The sequence below is a fragment of the Empidonax traillii genome, unplaced genomic scaffold (assembly GCF_003031625.1).
Source record: "Empidonax traillii isolate 1590-97213 ecotype Southwest subspecies unplaced genomic scaffold, ASM303162v1 scaffold104:size2570737, whole genome shotgun sequence".
Classification (NCBI taxonomy): Eukaryota; Metazoa; Chordata; class Aves; order Passeriformes; family Tyrannidae; genus Empidonax; species Empidonax traillii.
The window spans coordinates 665165-681467 of NW_020955297.1; the positions used below are offsets into that span (position 1 = coordinate 665165).

Below are 16303 nucleotides of genomic sequence, written 5' to 3' on the forward strand. Positions count from 1 at the left end.
GGGGATAATACCTATCTGGCATCACCTTGGACCCCCTTATTTGTGCCTTTCATTCCCCTCTTGGTGCCAGACTTGCCTTGCTCCCTCCTGCCTTTTGATTTTTCATCCTTCTTGCTTTGACTTATAAAGTTGCTTTGGGTTCTGCTGGTGTGTCCCAGCTCTGCATCCACCACAGACCCAACAGGCCCATTCTCATCTTCCTGCGGAAGCTGCTGGATTATCTGGTGTTGGGCTCTGCTCCCACCCCACCGTGTTTGTGTGCATCACCCATGGCCGAGCTCTTTTAGGTAATGTTGCAGCAGGTGTCGCACTGCACTGGCCTCGGGAACGGCGCACAGGGCCGTGCTGGCTGTCCCGGAGCTCTGTCCAGCCGCCCCCCGACACGCGGCCCCGGCTGCACGGCCCGAGCACAGCGGCTGCACCGCCCGGGCGGCACCGGGCTGGGCACGCGCGGGGCCGCTGCTGAGGAGCCGCTCAGCAGGAACTGCCAGCGGCTGAGAGCGACACCCGGGCCCGGGGTGTCCCCGGTGTGGCCCCCGGTGTCGCCGGTGCCGACAGCGCTGGGCGGGCTGCAGGGCCGTGTGGCGGTGCGGGGCCCTCCGGGCCGGCAGGGGGCGATGCGGTGCCGGGCGCTGCCGGGGGCCGCTCTGTCCGCCGCGCGGGGCGGGCACAGCCGGGTCGGGCCCGGCGGCCGTCGGGGCGCGCGTGCGCTCGGTGTGGCGGGGCGGGCACGCGGCGGGGCCATGGCGGACTATCTGATCAGCGGCGGCACCGGATACGTGCCCGACGACGGGCTGACGGCGCAGCAGCTCTTCAGCTGCGGCGATGGGCTCACCTACAAGTGAGTGCGGCCGGTGGGGCCGGGGCCGGGGGCGCGGGGCCGGGGCGGTCGCTAACGCGTCTCCCCCCGTTACCCCGCAGCGATTTCCTCATCCTCCCGGGGTACATCGACTTCACGGCGGACCAGGTGGTGAGTGGCCGGGGCGGGGGAGCGGGCCGGGGGTCGGGCCGGGGGCTGGGCCGGTGCCGCCGCTCAGCCGCCACCGCCTCCCCGCCAGGACCTGACCTCGGCGCTGACCAAGAGGATCACCCTGAAGACCCCGCTGGTCTCCTCGCCCATGGACACGGTCACCGAGGCCGGCATGGCCATCGCCATGGCGGTGAGTGCGGCCCCGTGGCGGGGCTGGAAGCGCTGCCCGAGGCTCCCGCGTGTCCGCCCCGGGGCCAGGCACGGCCCGGGGGTTCCATCGCTCCCGGTGCGGCGCCGGGCGGGAGCTGCAGTGACTCACAACCGTCTTTGTGTCCCCAGCTGACCGGGGGAATAGGGTTCATCCACCACAACTGCACGCCGGAGTTCCAGGCTAACGAAGTGCGGAAGGTGAAGGTGAGTGGCTGGAGCAGCAGCAGTGGTGCTTCGTGCAGGTGGGCAGCGTGGTCTGGCCATGTTGAAATGCGCCAGATCTTGGTATTTCAGAGCTGTAGTGCTGCCAGGGTTTGCCTCCACAACCCTCTTCGTGAGTGTCAGGTGCTGTCCGTGCACAGCCTGGGATTTGAGATCTGCCAGGCCTCCTGGTGTGGGAATATTCCCCATCATTTCAGGAAGGAGATTAGCTTGGAAACTCTTGGGTTTTAGCACTATTTGGGTGAGCCTTGATGCTGATTTGGGAGTCATCCTGTCGGTGAGCACATGCCAGGCTGGGTGGTTGCAGAGCTGAGTGAGGGGCTGCAGTGACCCCCAGGCGTGTGCCCTGCTCCTGGTCAGCCTGGCAGTGCTGCTCAGCCTGGCTGCTGGATCTGCTTCCTTTCAGAAATATGAGCAAGGATTCATCACAGACCCTGTGGTGCTGAGCCCCAACGACCGAGTGCGAGATGTGTTTGAAGCAAAAGCTCGTCATGGATTCTGTGGGATTCCTATCACGGACAACGGGAAGATGGGGGGCAAGCTGGTTGGGATCATTTCATCTAGAGATATTGATTTCCTGAAAGAGTCAGAGCATGACCTGCCCCTCGGTGAGGTGAGAAGGGGTTGTGAGCATCCGATGGGTGCAAGTCCTGCTTTAGGAAACTGTGTGGCTTGTGATAAGAAGGGTGATTGTGTGGCTGTGAGGATGCTGAGCCAGTGGGAGGGAGCGGCTCCACCTCAGCACTGCAGATCCGTCTGTGACTGTGTTTCCTGGGGAGTGTCTCCCTCATTTGCGCTCCCTTAGCGACTCCTGCAGTGCAGGCACAGTGGAGTAGCCATGCAGTCTGTGTGACTCCTGAGGGTTATCTTTCAGTGCTGTGGAAACCAGCCTCCCTGCAGCTGGTGCTCTCCCCTACTTCACTAATTAATTGCCAGTGTTCCTGGCTGCTGGCTGTGGTCCTGTGTAGCAGTCTGACACTGTCCAGGGCTGTAACAGCTGCACTGTGCCCAGCAAGCCCTCCAAGTGCTGAGCTTCATTTTCTGGACTGCCTTTTCCTTTGTGCCTCATCTGGGCTACTTGCTCTGTAAAATAACCTTCTGAACTTGCAGGCTGGCAGAGTGGCCTTCATAACACTGCCCCATTAGACTCCCCTCATACAGGAGAATGTTCCCTGCGATCCCTGTCACACAAACTGTGTAACTGTAGATCCACAGCACTGTCAGGTTACACCACTGGTGCCTCTTGGCCATGTTTTACTTTTGACTCACAAATATTTTTAGCTCTTGCTGACCAAACCCAGTATCACATGCTCATCCCTGTTTGGTTTGCAATCTCCTACAAATACCTGACACAGGAATCGTAAACCGGGAGTAGGTTATAAAAGTGCACATAGTGCTTTGAAGGGGTGCTGCCCATTTAGAGGAGCCAGATAAGAATCTCCCCTTTTTCTTAGGCAGATCATTTGGCACTGCAAAGATGGAAGCCCTTTTGCTGTCAGTGCCTGGTGCTTGTCCCTGTCACCAGGCAAGGCCAGGGAAACGAATGGTTTCCTCGATGTCCTCTCCACATGCAGTCCAGTAGTCATCTTGCTGAGCTGTTCATTGCCATCCAGTTAAACACATGGGTCTCCTGTAGCACAGGAAGCTCATGGATCCCACAGGGTTAGGGAGTGTCACAATATGTCTTTGATTCCTCAGGCTTTTCCTGAGATGTGGGTGCTGTCACAGACAGCATTTTTGGTGGATGCAGGCAGAGTCTTATGGTATAAATATTCTTATGGTATAAATGACTAAAATGTTCCCTCTTTTTTTTTTGTTGTGTGCAACTAATCTACCTTCCTGAAGGGTTAGAAAGTGTTCCCTTTTAGCTTTGCCTGGCCTTCTGGAGTAGCCTTTCATGAGGATATCCCACGTGAACCTGGTGATCACAGAATGCTGTGGTTGGGAAGGGACATCACGGTCTCTCGTCAAGTCTCCTGCTCAAGGCAGATTCAGGTGGAGCAGGTTGTGTGGGGCTGTGTCCACATCTCCAAGGATGGAGATTTTACTGCCTCCCTAGGCTGCTCTTCCAGTGTTTGACCACTGTCATGGTGAAAAGATTTTGTCTGTATACCGCTTCAGGTGTTCCCCTTTTTCAGCTTCTGTCCAGCACTGCCCCTGGCGTTCCGCTGTATTTTGGTGCTTGTTTGTCAGAGTGAGCGTGGGTGAGTGTGTTTGATTTGTCCTGGTTTTGAAGTGACTTTTGCCCCATTGACCTTGCCAGCAGTAGGTTTTTTTTGGCAGAGCCCTTCCAGAGCCTGTGTGCTGGGGATGCTGCCTGAAAACAAGACTAAGGGTAACGTTTCTTCCAGAACAACATGAGGCTCTGGAAATGTCTCCAGCCCTTATTTGCCTGTGCTCCTTTAAAAGGGAGGGCTGTTTGGGTAACATCCCAAACAGCGATCATCTGAGAATTGTCCCTTGTTTCTAGGTGCTTTCCCTTGGCTTGCTGAGACCTCCTGTCATCTCCTGTTTTTGGTGTACTGATGGGCTTGGGTCCTGATGTCACCACTGGCATGGGGACAAGGACACTGGAGGCTGTTCTTGTGTTTCTGGAGGCGTGTTGCTGTGCTGTGTGGAGTGCTCCCACGCAGCTAGTGTGGAGCATTTCATGTGGGCAGAGGGGTTTGGTATTTTCAGATCGGTGTGAAGGAGTTCTTGTGACTTTTTATCTTCTCCCACCCACTAGATTATGACAAAGCGGGAAGATCTTGTTGTGGCTCCAGCTGGTGTAATGTTGAAAGAAGCAAATGAAATTCTTCAGAGAAGTAAAAAAGGTACCTGTGACCATCGGCACGAGGGAGAGTGGTGGGAGTGCCGGGCTGGGAGGGCGGTGGGTGGCTGTGGGCACGTGGTCCGTGTGTGGGTGGAACGTGGGAAGGCTGCATTCCAGCATGAGGAGGGGACAGTGAGGAGAGTGCCCACAGCCCTCTGCCAGAGTGCAGAGTTCACATGCCTTCATCTCAAACGTGTTTGGAGCTGGATTCTTGGTAGCTCAGGGGCTGAAGAGTGCCTTGCTGTCCAGCCATGTGTCTTCCATTTTCTATCCTGGCCCTCAGCACTCAATTCAGCTCTTTTAGGGTTTGGTGGTTTGACTTTTAAGAATGTGTTGTGGGTCTAATTATTAAAAAATAAGCACTTTTTCTATGGTCAATTTGAAAAATACAGAGTCCTTCTCCAGTCCTGAAAAGTCATGCTCCGTTTCCCAGGCCAGGGCTGCTGGCATCCATGGCCAAGCAAGACTGGGTAACACACCTCTTTGAGTCTCCATCCTGTAGCAGTTGCTGCCTGCCCGATGCCCCTGGTCTGCTGCACTGGCCCGGGCTAACATCCAACTCCTGCAGAAACCTGCAGTGATGTTCTTTCTGTTTGTTTCCAGGCAAGCTGCCAATTGTTAATGAAGATGATGAGCTGGTGGCTATAATTGCTCGTACTGATCTCAAAAAGAACAGGGACTACCCTCTGGCATCCAAGGATTCCAAGAAGCAGCTGCTCTGCGGAGCCGCTATCGGGACCCATGAGGACGACAAGTACCGGCTGGACCTGCTGGTGCAGGCGGGCGTGGACGCGGTTGTGCTGGTGAGAACCAGGGTGGGCTGAGGGCCTGGTTTGAATCAACTGCTCTGACAGTGCAGCAGCAGCAGTGTGGCACTCACTGTCTTTATTACACGCTCTTTTGTGTTAGAATGTGGCTGCTTGTTGACCTCTCAGTCTTCTTCAGGTTAGAGTCCTTAAAGTAGAGGGATTCCTTGTACCTGGGGGCTTACATGACTGCAAGGGAGTATGTAGGGTGAATTGAAGGCCTGAAGGCTGAGAAGAGAAACACTGTCAGTTAATACAGAATCTTCTACAAATGTGTCTTGTACTCTACCACCGGCCTCTCTGATGTTCCTGACTAGTTCCGAATATTCGGCTTCTTACAGCTTCCCTTCAGCCCTTCGATGTTTGTTGCTGTGTTATTCTCTTAGCCACCTGCTGTTCAGGAGTGGTCAGCCCAGAGCTGCTCTGCTGATCTCCCCTCCTGGCCCGTAAGCTTTCAGGCACGGTTGTCACTGTCTGTATTTGCACATGATTTTCTCATTGATTGTGAGCTCGTGAGTCCGCTGTGCTCCGAGGGCATGGCTGAGCAGGAAATGTTTAACAGACAGGATTTGGCTGGGTCACGGAGACTGGCAGGGCCTGAGCACTCAGTGGTTGACATCCGATATTTCAGCTGTCCTGCTACACAGCAGGGAGATTCTTCTCCCCACCAGCCCTTCTGGGCTTCACAAGGAACATTCTCCATTTCACCTGTAGTTTAAACAGTGCTGACAGTGTCCTGGTGGCACAGAGCCAGATGGTTCTTACCCACAGCCAGATGTTCTGCTTGTTGCCATCTGTAGAAGCCACAGGATACTTAAGTCTTTATAATAAACTGCCTTGCACAGGCAAGGTACATTCCTGTCTAGGCAGCAGCTTCTCCTCTGGCTCTGTGCCACATTCGGGGAGTCATTTTGCCCACTGACACAGCTCAGCAGAGACCCCAGCAAGCAGAGTGAAGACCCGAGGCTCTTCTGGAGGTGTACTTTTAACCTTTTGCAGAAATCCTGGTTGAAACTGGTTTTCTTTCTATTGCAGGATTCCTCTCAGGGGAACTCCATCTTCCAGATCAATATGATAAAATACATTAAGGAGAAATATCCCAATCTGCAAGTTATTGGAGGAAATGGTAGGCATGTGTTGAAGACTGTTCCTATCTTTAAATTATATTTGTTTCTTCAACAGAGGGAGCTGCAGGGATATGAATAGAAGTCATCTTGGTAAATGTCTGTGAACTTAAAATGGTTTCCTCTGGCTTGTGGAACAGAGCCAAAGCCACTCTGCAGACACAGGGCAATACCCTGCTGGTGCAGATATTTGGAAACCTTTCTTCTGCAGCACAGTGGGCTACAGTCCTCTGTAGCACATTACATGTTAGTTTTACATGCCAGTTTAACATTTTGCATAATAATGGGTATTGCTTGATGTGAAAATTTAATGGCAGTTTTCCCTGCCCCTTGACAGCAGGGCCCAGCGGTCCTTGTCTTTCACTGGTGCTGCTGTTACCCTGTACTATGCCTTCTCTACCTGGTGTGGCTCAAAAAGTGTTTGGTGCCATGCCGTGACCTCTGCTGCCCCAGCCTTTGGGTGGAAGCATGTTGCAGAGTAGCCTGAAGGTCCAGTGTCGCCTCACTCACTGGGGACAGCTGGGGCAGAAACTCACCACTGGTCCCAGATAGGCCTGGCTCCAGCACAGGCTGTTGCCCTGGGCAGGGGATGTTGGCAGCCAGCTGGGGAGCTTGGGGCAGAGCAGTGTTGTGTGCCAGTGTGCTTGTCTGTCTTCAAACCAGTTTCTGCTCCCCACAGTTGTGACTGCTGCTCAGGCCAAGAACCTCATCGATGCAGGTGTCGATGCCCTGAGGGTTGGGATGGGCAGTGGCTCCATCTGCATCACACAGGAAGGTGAGAGAGATCAGCCATCTCCTGAATAGGCTGAAGACACCTGTTAATTAGAAACTCCCTGCTGAAAAGCAGCATGGCTGGGATGGAGTATTCTCCCATTGTGAGGGCAGTGTCCAACAGCAAACCGTCTTTCACCCCCTTTGACCAGGACATTCTCATCACCTGGGTCCAACCCTTGGGGTGGCAGCAGCAGCAAAGGCATTTCCCAGTACTGACCGAGACTGAGTAGAGCCGGTGTGGCACATGTGGCTTTGCTCAGGGGGAGCTGCTGGCTTGGTGTGGGATGGGACTGGTAGGCAACTCTGCAGGGAGAGGGGCTTACTGGATCCCCAGTGCTGATGGGTGAAGTGCACCCGGCTGTCTGTACTCCCTTTCCCTCTGGCAGCAGTGTGCGTGATGCTTGACTATTGATCTTCTGGGCTCAATGCCTTTGCAATTTCCTAATGGGATCTCTGGCTATTGTCTCTGCAGTTAGACAGCTTGCATAGGGCAGGGGCTGTGTCACCCTTAGCTCATCTCAGAGCCTGCACAAAGGCTGTCTTGAGGACAGGCTCAGTCCTCGTTTGGTGAACCCCTCAGGTGGGGTGCAGAGAGGTGATGCAGCAAGGTGCTGCAGCCCAAGAACACAGCCCCTCTCTGCTTTTCTCCTTAGTCTTTGCCACAGGAGGCAGCAATTGGGCAGCTGATGGCTGAAGGGGCTGCATTAGCTCTGCCCATTCCAGTGTGGAGCCTGCAAGCAGCCCTGGAGCTGTGCTGCATCCCTGCTTTGCTTGCTTGCCTGGGTTCCCAGTCAGGGTAGTCTGTCTTGGGTCACCTTTCCAGGGAAGTGGTGGTATCCTTGGGCTGACACTTCCATAGCCAGAGCAGAGCCAGGACACTCATGTCCTACCCTGGCTCTGAGGCAAAGGTCCCACTGGGGCACATCCCAATCTGCAGTGAGGGGAATGTCTCTGGAGGTGCCTCCCAGCTGCCCCGGGGGGGTGGGATGGGGTACTGGTTTTGGGGAAGGAGCAGAGCAGGAGCAGAACGTGGCGCTTCACAGATGTGGTTGCAAAACTCTTTGAGTGCAGCTCCCCAGGTTTTTGCCCCTCTTAAGGGCAAGAGCTTTGGCTTTTTGGGGTAGGGGGTCACCTCTCTGTGTGGCTGCTGGGGTAGGGCGAGCATGCGCTGTGCACAGCCGGGCCTGGATGGCTTGGATCTGGCCTCTGGCTTGGCTCAGGCTAGGAAGGGTCTGCAAAGTCAGCTCTGTCCCACACCGTATGCTCTGCCCAGTAACGGGTCACTGCTGGGGTCCTTTGTTCTGCTGCTGTTCTTCTGTCTCTAAAATGTGTGTGTTTGTTTTTGTTTAGCTGCTCCAAAGATCCCTCCAGACCTAAAGTCCCACAGCCCCAAATGCCCTTCTACTGTCACGGGCACCTATAGTAAGTCACTTGCCCTGTTCCCAACCCTAATTATGTGTCTTGAAGCAGGACCCTGATTTGGCTGCACATGGCCCTACTGCTTGTTTGAGAATAATTTAGCTGTAGATGCACTTGGGGTTTTGTGGCTTTGGATACTGGTTTTGAATCTGAAATGAAAACTGAGAAGCCTTTCTGATTTCCTAAAGCGGAGTCTGAACTGTCCAAGCTAAGGGAACTCAGGCTTGTCCACTCTCCACTCTAAAATCCAGTTAGGAGCCTGACTGGGCTCTCTGCCTGACCCTTCTAGATCCCTAGCCAGGCATGCTCCTGCTGATCCAGTGCTGGGAGGCGATCCCTGAGCAGTCCTCCATCATGCTTAAAACGTAGCCCTAGTTGTGGGGAAATTGTGCACTGGCCCAGCTTCCCTTGGAGCTGGCTCCCCTGGGTGATGGAGGGATATCACTGTGTGTGGCCACCTTGGCAGCTGCAACTAGAAAAGCAGCTTTCCCCACCAGTTCCTGTGGAGAGAAGGGGCTCTTGCCTGCCCAGCACAGGGTGAAGCATTCTCTGCTCCATTTTCCTCTGATGCTGTTGGATCGAGCAGCCCCCAACAAGCCAAGCCTTAGGCTTTGTCCTTTCTCCTAGTTCTGACACACTGAAAGGGAAAGGTTTCTGTTGCAGATCCTGGAAGGTTTTCTCTAGCAGATGATCTTGTAGGGCCATCCTTTGCCAATACACTAAAAGAGACAAACCCTTACCCTGATCGTGTGTTATGTGTGTGCTCCCAACTCCACCTGGGAAGCCTGCGCTCCAAGGCTGTGGCGCTGGGCACTGGGACAGTCGGAATGGTGCCGTGCTCCCAGGGGCCCTGAGCCGAGCTGTGCCTTAAAGGGCTGGTCTCCATGGTTGTTCTTGCAAGATTTCTGCAGGCCCTGCACTGTCAGTGGCGCAGTCTCATAGACCCTGGACTCGAACCCTCCCGAAATCGGGTGTTTCTCTCCACAGCTCTACCGTGGCAGCATTTTGCAGCCACAGTGTGGCCTTCAGCAGTGCAGCACCGAGAGAGACCATCTCTTTAAGGGCATTGGTGATGAAGCTGGCAACCTCTCCCTGGCTGGCTGAGTCTGAGCTGAACACAGGGGTCTGTTTGACTAAATTCAGTTCTTTCAGGATCTCAACCTGGAGTCTGGCCTCCCTCCCTCAGCTGCTGCTGAGTGCTGGGAGTGGAGCATCTGCAGCCCCCCGGCCTGGGCAGGCCAGGGATGTGTTGCCAGTGCTGCTGCCGGGCAGGCTGAACCACACCTGGAGTTCACGCACCAAAGTACTAATCCTGCATGGCCTTAATCTTACCCCATGTATGGGACTAACTGTGACTGGAGAAAAGGCTTCCAGTTAACTGTGGGGAAGTGAAGTCTCCCTGAGAGAAGCTTATCTCAGCATTCTTGCATGCCTGTGGCTGACAAATGTGTTACAAGACATGCTGTGTGCTGGTTTTCCTCACATAACAGGAAGCCTGTAACTGCAACCAACCGGGAAGAGCAAGCAAATCCAAAGCTAGTAACTCCTTCCTCATGGGGCAGCTAAACTTGACGAACTCCTTGCTACATTGCAGGGCAGGAACATAAATTATTATCAAATCATTCTGCCTGTTTCCTTCTCCACTGCTGCATGTGTGTTTGTGTGTGTATGCAGTGTATATATATATATATATATATATATAAATATATATATATATATGAATATACAGACATACAAGCTCTCTCCCAGCCAGCTGTCTTTCCATGCAAGAGGCACATCATACAGCTGCTGGGTACATGGAGAAGGGGTCTGGCACCACTGGGAGGGAGCAAGCAGTGGAACATGGCTAAATGTGAGGGATGCTCTGGAGAGGGGCTTTTGGAGTTTGCTTCCTTCCCAAGCTCCCCTCACGACTGCCATGCACCAGGATGACTCATGAGTCTCTGCTGATCCCAGGCATCCAGTCAAAGACCCCAGTCCCAAGATCACCCACAGCTTTTTGGAATAGAGGGCTGTGAGGACGTCCCAGCAGGCACCTCCTGGGCATCTCTCGCAACTCAACTAGGAAAGGAGCGTCCAGGGATTTGTGCGTTCTGAGTGCTGGAGCATGTGTGTGCTGGAAGCCTGGAAGGGCCTGCTGGGGAGGGGCCGTGGCTGTGTGTGTTGCTGACCCTCTGCCCGCTCTCTCTGCAGTTCTGGCATGTGGCCGCCCCCAGGCCACCGCGGTGTACAAGGTGTCCGAGTACGCCCGCAGGTTCGGCGTCCCCGTCATCGCCGACGGAGGCATCCAGACGGTCGGGCACATCGCCAAGGCCCTGGCACTCGGGGCCTCCACAGGTGAGCACCACTGCAGGGAGTCTCCTAGGAAGCGTTTCTATATGGGCACCAGGGTGTTCACCTGCAGGTGTCTGGGGCCATGGGGGGTGCAGCCAGTGTTGTGCCCAGAGGGCCTGAGGATGTTGTGGCCGCTGCTGCTGATATGCTGTCCCTGGTCATCTCTTGTGCCAGTGATGATGGGATCTCTCCTGGCTGCCACCACGGAGGCCCCAGGCGAGTATTTCTTCTCGGATGGAATCAGGCTGAAGAAATACCGTGGCATGGGCTCGCTAGATGCCATGGACAAGAACTTGGGCAGCCAGAACCGATATTTCAGGTCAGAGATGGTGGAAAAGGTGCTTTGGGGTAACAGGTCAAGCTTTTGGGGCTTCTCTGCTTCACAAACATCCTTGATTTGTGCTCCCGTGCAGTGAGACAGACAAAATCAAAGTGGCCCAGGGGGTCTCTGGTGCAGTGCAAGACAAGGGCTCTATCCACAAATTCATTCCATACCTGATAGCTGGGATCCAGCATTCCTGCCAGGATATTGGTGCCAAGAGCCTGACCCAAGTCCGGTGAGTGCTTCCCTGTGCCTATGCTCTGATCAGGTCACAGTGCTGCTGTCTGGAGTCCCCAGGCAGCTCTACCCACACTGTGCTGTATTCTGGGTGGTTTGACTTCACTGTAGCCCTCTTCCCTCATCTGCAGTGGGCACTGCATCATGGATTTTCCAGCCCCAGGGGTACAGGAATGTGGTCTCTTGGGGCACATTCGGCTGGCCAGGCTTGAAATGGTGGGGTTATCTTACCCTGCCTCGCTCCTGAGAGCACAGCAAAGACCATTTTGGCCACAGCTGGAGGAACCAGTGACCCCTGTTCCAGCTGCTCCAGCTGAGCATGTGCCAGCGCACTGTCTTCCCTGGACTGTGTCTGGCCTGTGACGGCTGTCCTTCCTCCTCAGAGCCATGATGTACTCGGGAGAGCTGAAGTTTGAGAAGAGGACGACGTCTGCCCAGGTGGAAGGAGGGGTGCATGGCCTTCATTCGTAAGTGCTTTTGGCAGGACCCGTGTCCCACTGGAGTTTTTGGGGAGTTTAGGCACAGCCATCCTGTGTCTCAGCTGCTGTGCCTTTGGCTTGGTGTGCCGCTGGTTCCCTGTGCAGCCCAGCTGATCCACAGCCTGTCGTCTGGCCTGGGCCAGCACTCCTCTCTTAGCTGTCAGGGTGTGGGGGCTGTTCCCCACTGTGGGCTGGCAGGAGCTGTTTCTAACTGTGCCTCTGGTCCATGCCCTGGGTGAGGTGGGTCAGCAAAAGGGCTCTCTGACGTGCTGCTCCCCTCACAGGTATGAGAAGCGCCTCTTCTGAAGGAGATCCATCTGTGTCTGTCCTTGTGCCACTCAGCCCTGCGCCGCCCCGTGCGGGAGCTGCTCTTGCTGCAGAAGTGCCATTACTCTGGGCTGCCTGGAGCTCCCGCTGTCCCTTGGCTGCTTTTTGACCACCTGTGGGGCCCACCCACTGCCCAGGAGCTGTGATCCTGGGCTGGAGCCTTGCACATGTTTGCCATGTTTTACAATAAAAGAGGAAAAGATGTGAAGTTGGTGTCAGGTCAGAGCCCCTCTTCCTTCATTACATCTCTTGGTCTCCTTCCTTGGCTCTCGGCTTCCAGCAGACTCAGGAGCAGCTTGTGACCCCAGAAGGGACACTGTGTGCATGTGAATGGGAACAGGGAGGGGACAGCCCTGTTGGATTTACACATCCTAAAACCAGAGCCTTGAACTACAACCTCAAGGTGTCAGACTCACTAATGCACTCTTTAAACAAAGCTACCTCGTGCCTGATGCAGGGCTGGGCCTGCAGCCTCATCCCCCTGCCTTGGCTCTGTGGAGATGGCAGGTTTGGGGCACAAAGCTGCCATTAGGTACATGTACCCTCTTCCTTAGCAGTAACGTCCCTGACCTGAACATCCCTGACATCTTTGCCTCCAGTGCAGAGAGGACAGTGATCCTCTTCATGTTCCCTGATTAAGCCGAGCATCCAACAAGTGGGGATGCAGCACCCCTGGACTAACAGCAGCCTGAAGCTGCCCAAGGGGCACTGGCACTGTGGGGTGGCACAAAGCCCCACAGGAGAGCCCAGGCACCAGCTGGGATGCAGCAGCTGCTAGTGGTGGCTGTGGTCAGGGAGCTGCTGGCACGTGGCACCACTGGCACTACACACTCTCCCCAGTGCCCGGGGTGAGCACATGCCCCATTAGCATGTTGCAGCCTCGCTGAGCTGTGCATTAACCACCACACAATTCCTTGTATTTCCCATTTACATGTATTTATCTCGTGGAGCCCCAGATATGCCCGGGGGGTGTGCAGCTCACCCCAACAGCCTCCACCCTGTCTTGCGGCAAGGACTTCTTGCTGCCAAGGTGTGGGACACGACCATGCATCTCACAGCCCTCCTGTGTGCAGAGCCACCACCCAGCCAGCAGCTCCACAGTCTGAAGTGTGTCTCCCTTGGGAGCAGTGACCCTCGGGGGCTTCAGGCAGGCAGGGGCAGCCCCACTCAGCCCACGGCTGTGGCAGGCAGTGCCTACATCCCCTGGTAGATGCCCAGTGGAGGGATGAGACCAGCAGCCACCACACGCTTTTCACTCATCAGGAAGTTGAAGGTTGCACATGCATTTGGCTGTGAACAGAAAAGGGAGTGAGTAAAGCTCCAGCACTCAGGAAGGAGATGCAGCTCTTCCCCACAGGACACATGACCCCTCTCTCCTGCCCGTCCCCAGGAGAGTCTCACAGTGACTACTGCCCTCCTCTTCATTGGGGTGCTGCCTGTGCTCACCCCTCCTTACCGTGTCCTGTACCTCCACCGCGATCCCACACTCCCGCATCTGCTTCAGCATGGCGGGGTGGAGCCGCTCCACCCTGTCCCCCGTGCCCAGCACCAGGATCTCTGCAACCAGGGCATGACAAGGGTGAGCAGGGCAGCACTGGGGCTGCCTCGGCCAGAGCTGCCCTCCCTGCAGGGACCACCAGTCCCGACAGGAGCCCGGAGTGGGGGCGGCCCGCGCCCCTCCTGCCCCACGTACCGATGTGGGGCTCCAGCAGCCGGAACAGCGACAGGCTCTCAAGCGAGATGTCCCGGTGCGAGCCAACCTGCGGGGACACGACGGTTGCTGAGCGGGGCCGCCCCGGAGCGGTGCGGGGACCGGCCCCGCCGCCGGGCACTCACGTTCCACTGGAGGATGCTGCGGGGCAGGACAGCGCAGGGCCCCACCACCACGTCCCCGCTGATGGTGAAGCCGCGGTTGCTGTAGCCCTCGATGAACATGATGTTGGGGGACTCGGGCTCCAGCACCGTCACCCGCGTCCGCTGGTACATCTCGTCGTCCGCCGGCGTGAGCCGGTGACCGCGGCACGGCACCCTGCGGGGACAGGGAGCGGCTGGGACACGCGGGGCTCACGAACACGCCACCGGCACCCCACGGGACCCCACCGGCACCGCCGCCGGGCGCGGGGCAGCCGCGGTGCCCGGTGCCGGTACCTGCCCGGTGCCCGCCGCGCCAGCGGCCCGAGCCGCCTCAGCGCCGCCACCGCCGCCGCCATCGCCGGAACCGCCGCGCGGCCCCGCCCCCCCCCGCGCCCCCCAGCGGCCAGGGCCGGGACTGCGGCACCGGGGAGCGGGGTCGGACCGGGGCTCGCGGGGACCCCCCGGGGTCCTCCCCTGCCCGCGGGGCCGGCGGGGCGGGCGGGCAGCGACACTTACACACCCGCCGGCCCCCGGCCCGGCCGCGCCCCGACCCGCAGCCCTGGGTGGGCGCCGGAGCGAAACCGAAAGCAGCTGCGGGGCAGGAGCGGCACGGCGGGTGCGGGGCGGGAGGGGCCGCGGACCGGCCTGGGCTGCTGCGCCGAAGGCTGCGGGGCCGGAGGTGAGAGAGGAGCGGGCGGCTCCCCGGGCGGCGGGAGGGAGCGACACCGGGGCTCGGCTGCGCTCCCGGCCCGGCCGCGCCGGTGCCCCGGAGCTGCCCCAGGCTCGGCACGGCGCCCCGGCCCCGCTGTGTGCCCCACTGCGGGCGGCTGCTGCCAGTCGGGGCTGAACCCCCGAGCCGCCCCCAGGATCTCCCGGTGCCGCTTGGCGCTATCCGCTTAGTGGAGCCGGTGGCACTGCGGGCTCGGGGGTGCCCTGGGGAGGGGGACCCATGTCCCTCACCTCTGTCACCCACCCGGGACCAGCCGGAGCCTGACACTCTGGGGCTCACCGGGAGGCTCCCCGGCAGTGTCGGCGGGGCATTTCCCACCGCCGTGCCGTGCCATGCCGTGCCGGAGGCGTCAGGAGTCCCCCCCGCGGGCGGCACCGCGTGAGCTCCGCGTGGGGCCGGTGGGGTTCCCCACGCGGTTTCACTTCCCCCCATGGCGGGTGCCGAGGGCTCCTCGCTGGGGCCGGGAAGGCGCTGGCGGGGCCGTGCCGGTGCTTTGCCGGTGCCGCCGCCGGGCGCAGGTGCCTGGGCAGGTGCCCTCCCTCGGGGACGGCTCGTGTTTCCGGGCTCCGTCGGTGGCTGCCGGGCTGGCACCAGTTGCTCCAGCCCCATCGGGGCTTTGTTCGGAGCCGTTTCCTTTCGGCTCGGCCGTGCCGCCCTCCCCTTGGCACTCGGCCCGCGGCGCGGGGGTAGCCGGCCACAGCGACCCGGCAGCGGCTCTCTCGCAGCTCCTCCGCCCCCGTCCCCGCCGGTAAGTCGTCTTCTCCCTTCTTTATCCCACCGACGGCCCGAGGGTCGGGGTGGCGTGGCAGTGGTGTCCCTGCCCATCTCCCTCCGCGGCGCTGGCGCGGGCAACGGAATCCCAAAAGCAGCTGTCCCCGCTGTGCCCAGCTGCCCTGGGGTTTCGTTACCCGCGCTCCTGCCCCCACCTCACCTGCCTCACACCCCTGCCCGCCGGGCCGGGCACTGGGCAAGGGCTGCTGCCCCACTCCAACCCCTGCTGGGGCTGGGGCAGTGTGTGGAGCTGCACTGGGAGAAGGGAGGTATCGGGATGGGGGATCACTGGTGCCCATCCTCAAGACTCAGCCCCCTCCACTGGGCTGGGGGCTCTCCAGTGGTCTTGTGCCCCCAACAGCTAAGAATAGCAGCTGGCTTCCTGGGGACTCTCCACCGGAGAAGTGTGGCTGTTGGCCGCAGGGTGGATGTGGGCACCTGCACTGTGCGCGGTGCAGGCTGTGAGACACTGCCAAGCTTCCTGCCCGTGCCAGCTCTCCATGGCACCCCCCAGAGCCCCCCAGTGCCAGCAGGGGTGGGCAGGATCTGTCCCCCAGAGAGAGACAGCTTTGGAATGACACGATCACTCCCGCTGAGCCGGCAGCCAGAGCCATCGGGGATGTCGTGTCTGTCCAAAGCTCTTTCGGCGCCTCCGAGAGCCCTCCCAAGGCTGCTGTGTTGCCAGGGCCCACGTGGGCCTGCTGGGGGGACACTCTGGGCATGGGGATGGATCCAGCCTGGACCCCACCGTTAATGGTGACTTGAGGTCTGGCATGTCCCCCCAGCCAGCTGGGCAGGGGTCCCGGGTGGCTCCTGCCCTGCGGACAGTCAGCAGTTGGTCTGGTGTGAGCAGTGATTCTCAGATCACCTCTTGGCTGTGGGTGGTGCAGGGAGCACCCCACCATGGCA

The 16303-nt window shown here is 58.3% G+C and overlaps 2 protein-coding genes across 3 annotated transcripts; one reads left to right on the top strand and one right to left on the bottom strand.

The window, feature by feature from the left end:
- The first annotated feature begins 501 nt into the window (after window positions 1–501).
- Window positions 502–12257, top strand: IMPDH2 (inosine monophosphate dehydrogenase 2). Of its 2 annotated transcripts, XM_027882283.1 has the most exons (15): window positions 502–841; window positions 922–970; window positions 1059–1160; window positions 1310–1384; window positions 1809–2015; window positions 4131–4218; window positions 4821–5020; window positions 6059–6149; window positions 6827–6922; window positions 8272–8343; window positions 10534–10677; window positions 10849–10993; window positions 11088–11231; window positions 11617–11700; window positions 11997–12257. In XM_027882283.1, the coding sequence occupies exons 1-15, from the start codon at window positions 618–620 to the stop codon at window positions 12016–12018; spliced, it is 1743 nt and encodes a 580-aa protein (XP_027738084.1). In that variant the 5' UTR covers window positions 502–617; the 3' UTR covers window positions 12019–12257. The 2 variants fall into 2 exon arrangements, with proteins under 2 accessions (XP_027738084.1, XP_027738085.1); XM_027882284.1 differs by lacking the exon at window positions 8272–8343 and having other exon boundaries at window positions 649–841.
- An 826-nt stretch (window positions 12258–13083) lies between these two features.
- NDUFAF3 (NADH:ubiquinone oxidoreductase complex assembly factor 3) lies at window positions 13084–14210 on the bottom strand. The gene is made up of 5 exons (XM_027882342.1): window positions 14188–14210; window positions 13876–14068; window positions 13733–13799; window positions 13496–13596; window positions 13084–13329 (listed from the first exon to the last, which is right to left on the bottom strand). Exons 2-5 carry the CDS (start codon window positions 14023–14025, stop codon window positions 13234–13236), a joined length of 414 nt encoding a protein of 137 aa, XP_027738143.1. The 5' UTR covers window positions 14026–14068; window positions 14188–14210; the 3' UTR covers window positions 13084–13233.
- Window positions 14211–16303: the final 2093 nt, after the last annotated feature.

Coding starts and splice junctions, on each gene's coding strand:
- IMPDH2 (XM_027882283.1), top strand. CDS start 618: ATGCGGTGCCGGGCGCTGCCGGGGGCCGCTCTGTCCGCCGCGCGGGGC. Junction 4,219..4,820: donor TCTTCAGAGAAGTAAAAAAG/GTACCTGTGACC, acceptor GTTTGTTTCCAG/GCAAGCTGCCAATTGTTAAT. Junction 11,701..11,996: donor GGGGTGCATGGCCTTCATTC/GTAAGTGCTTTT, acceptor CTCCCCTCACAG/GTATGAGAAGCGCCTCTTCT.
- NDUFAF3 (XM_027882342.1), bottom strand. CDS start 14,025: ATGTACCAGCGGACGCGGGTGACGGTGCTGGAGCCCGAGTCCCCCAAC. Junction 13,800..13,875: donor GCAGCATCCTCCAGTGGAAC/GTGAGTGCCCGG, acceptor GTGTCCCCGCAG/GTTGGCTCGCACCGGGACAT. Junction 13,597..13,732: donor GCTGCTGGAGCCCCACATCG/GTACGTGGGGCA, acceptor CCCTGGTTGCAG/AGATCCTGGTGCTGGGCACG.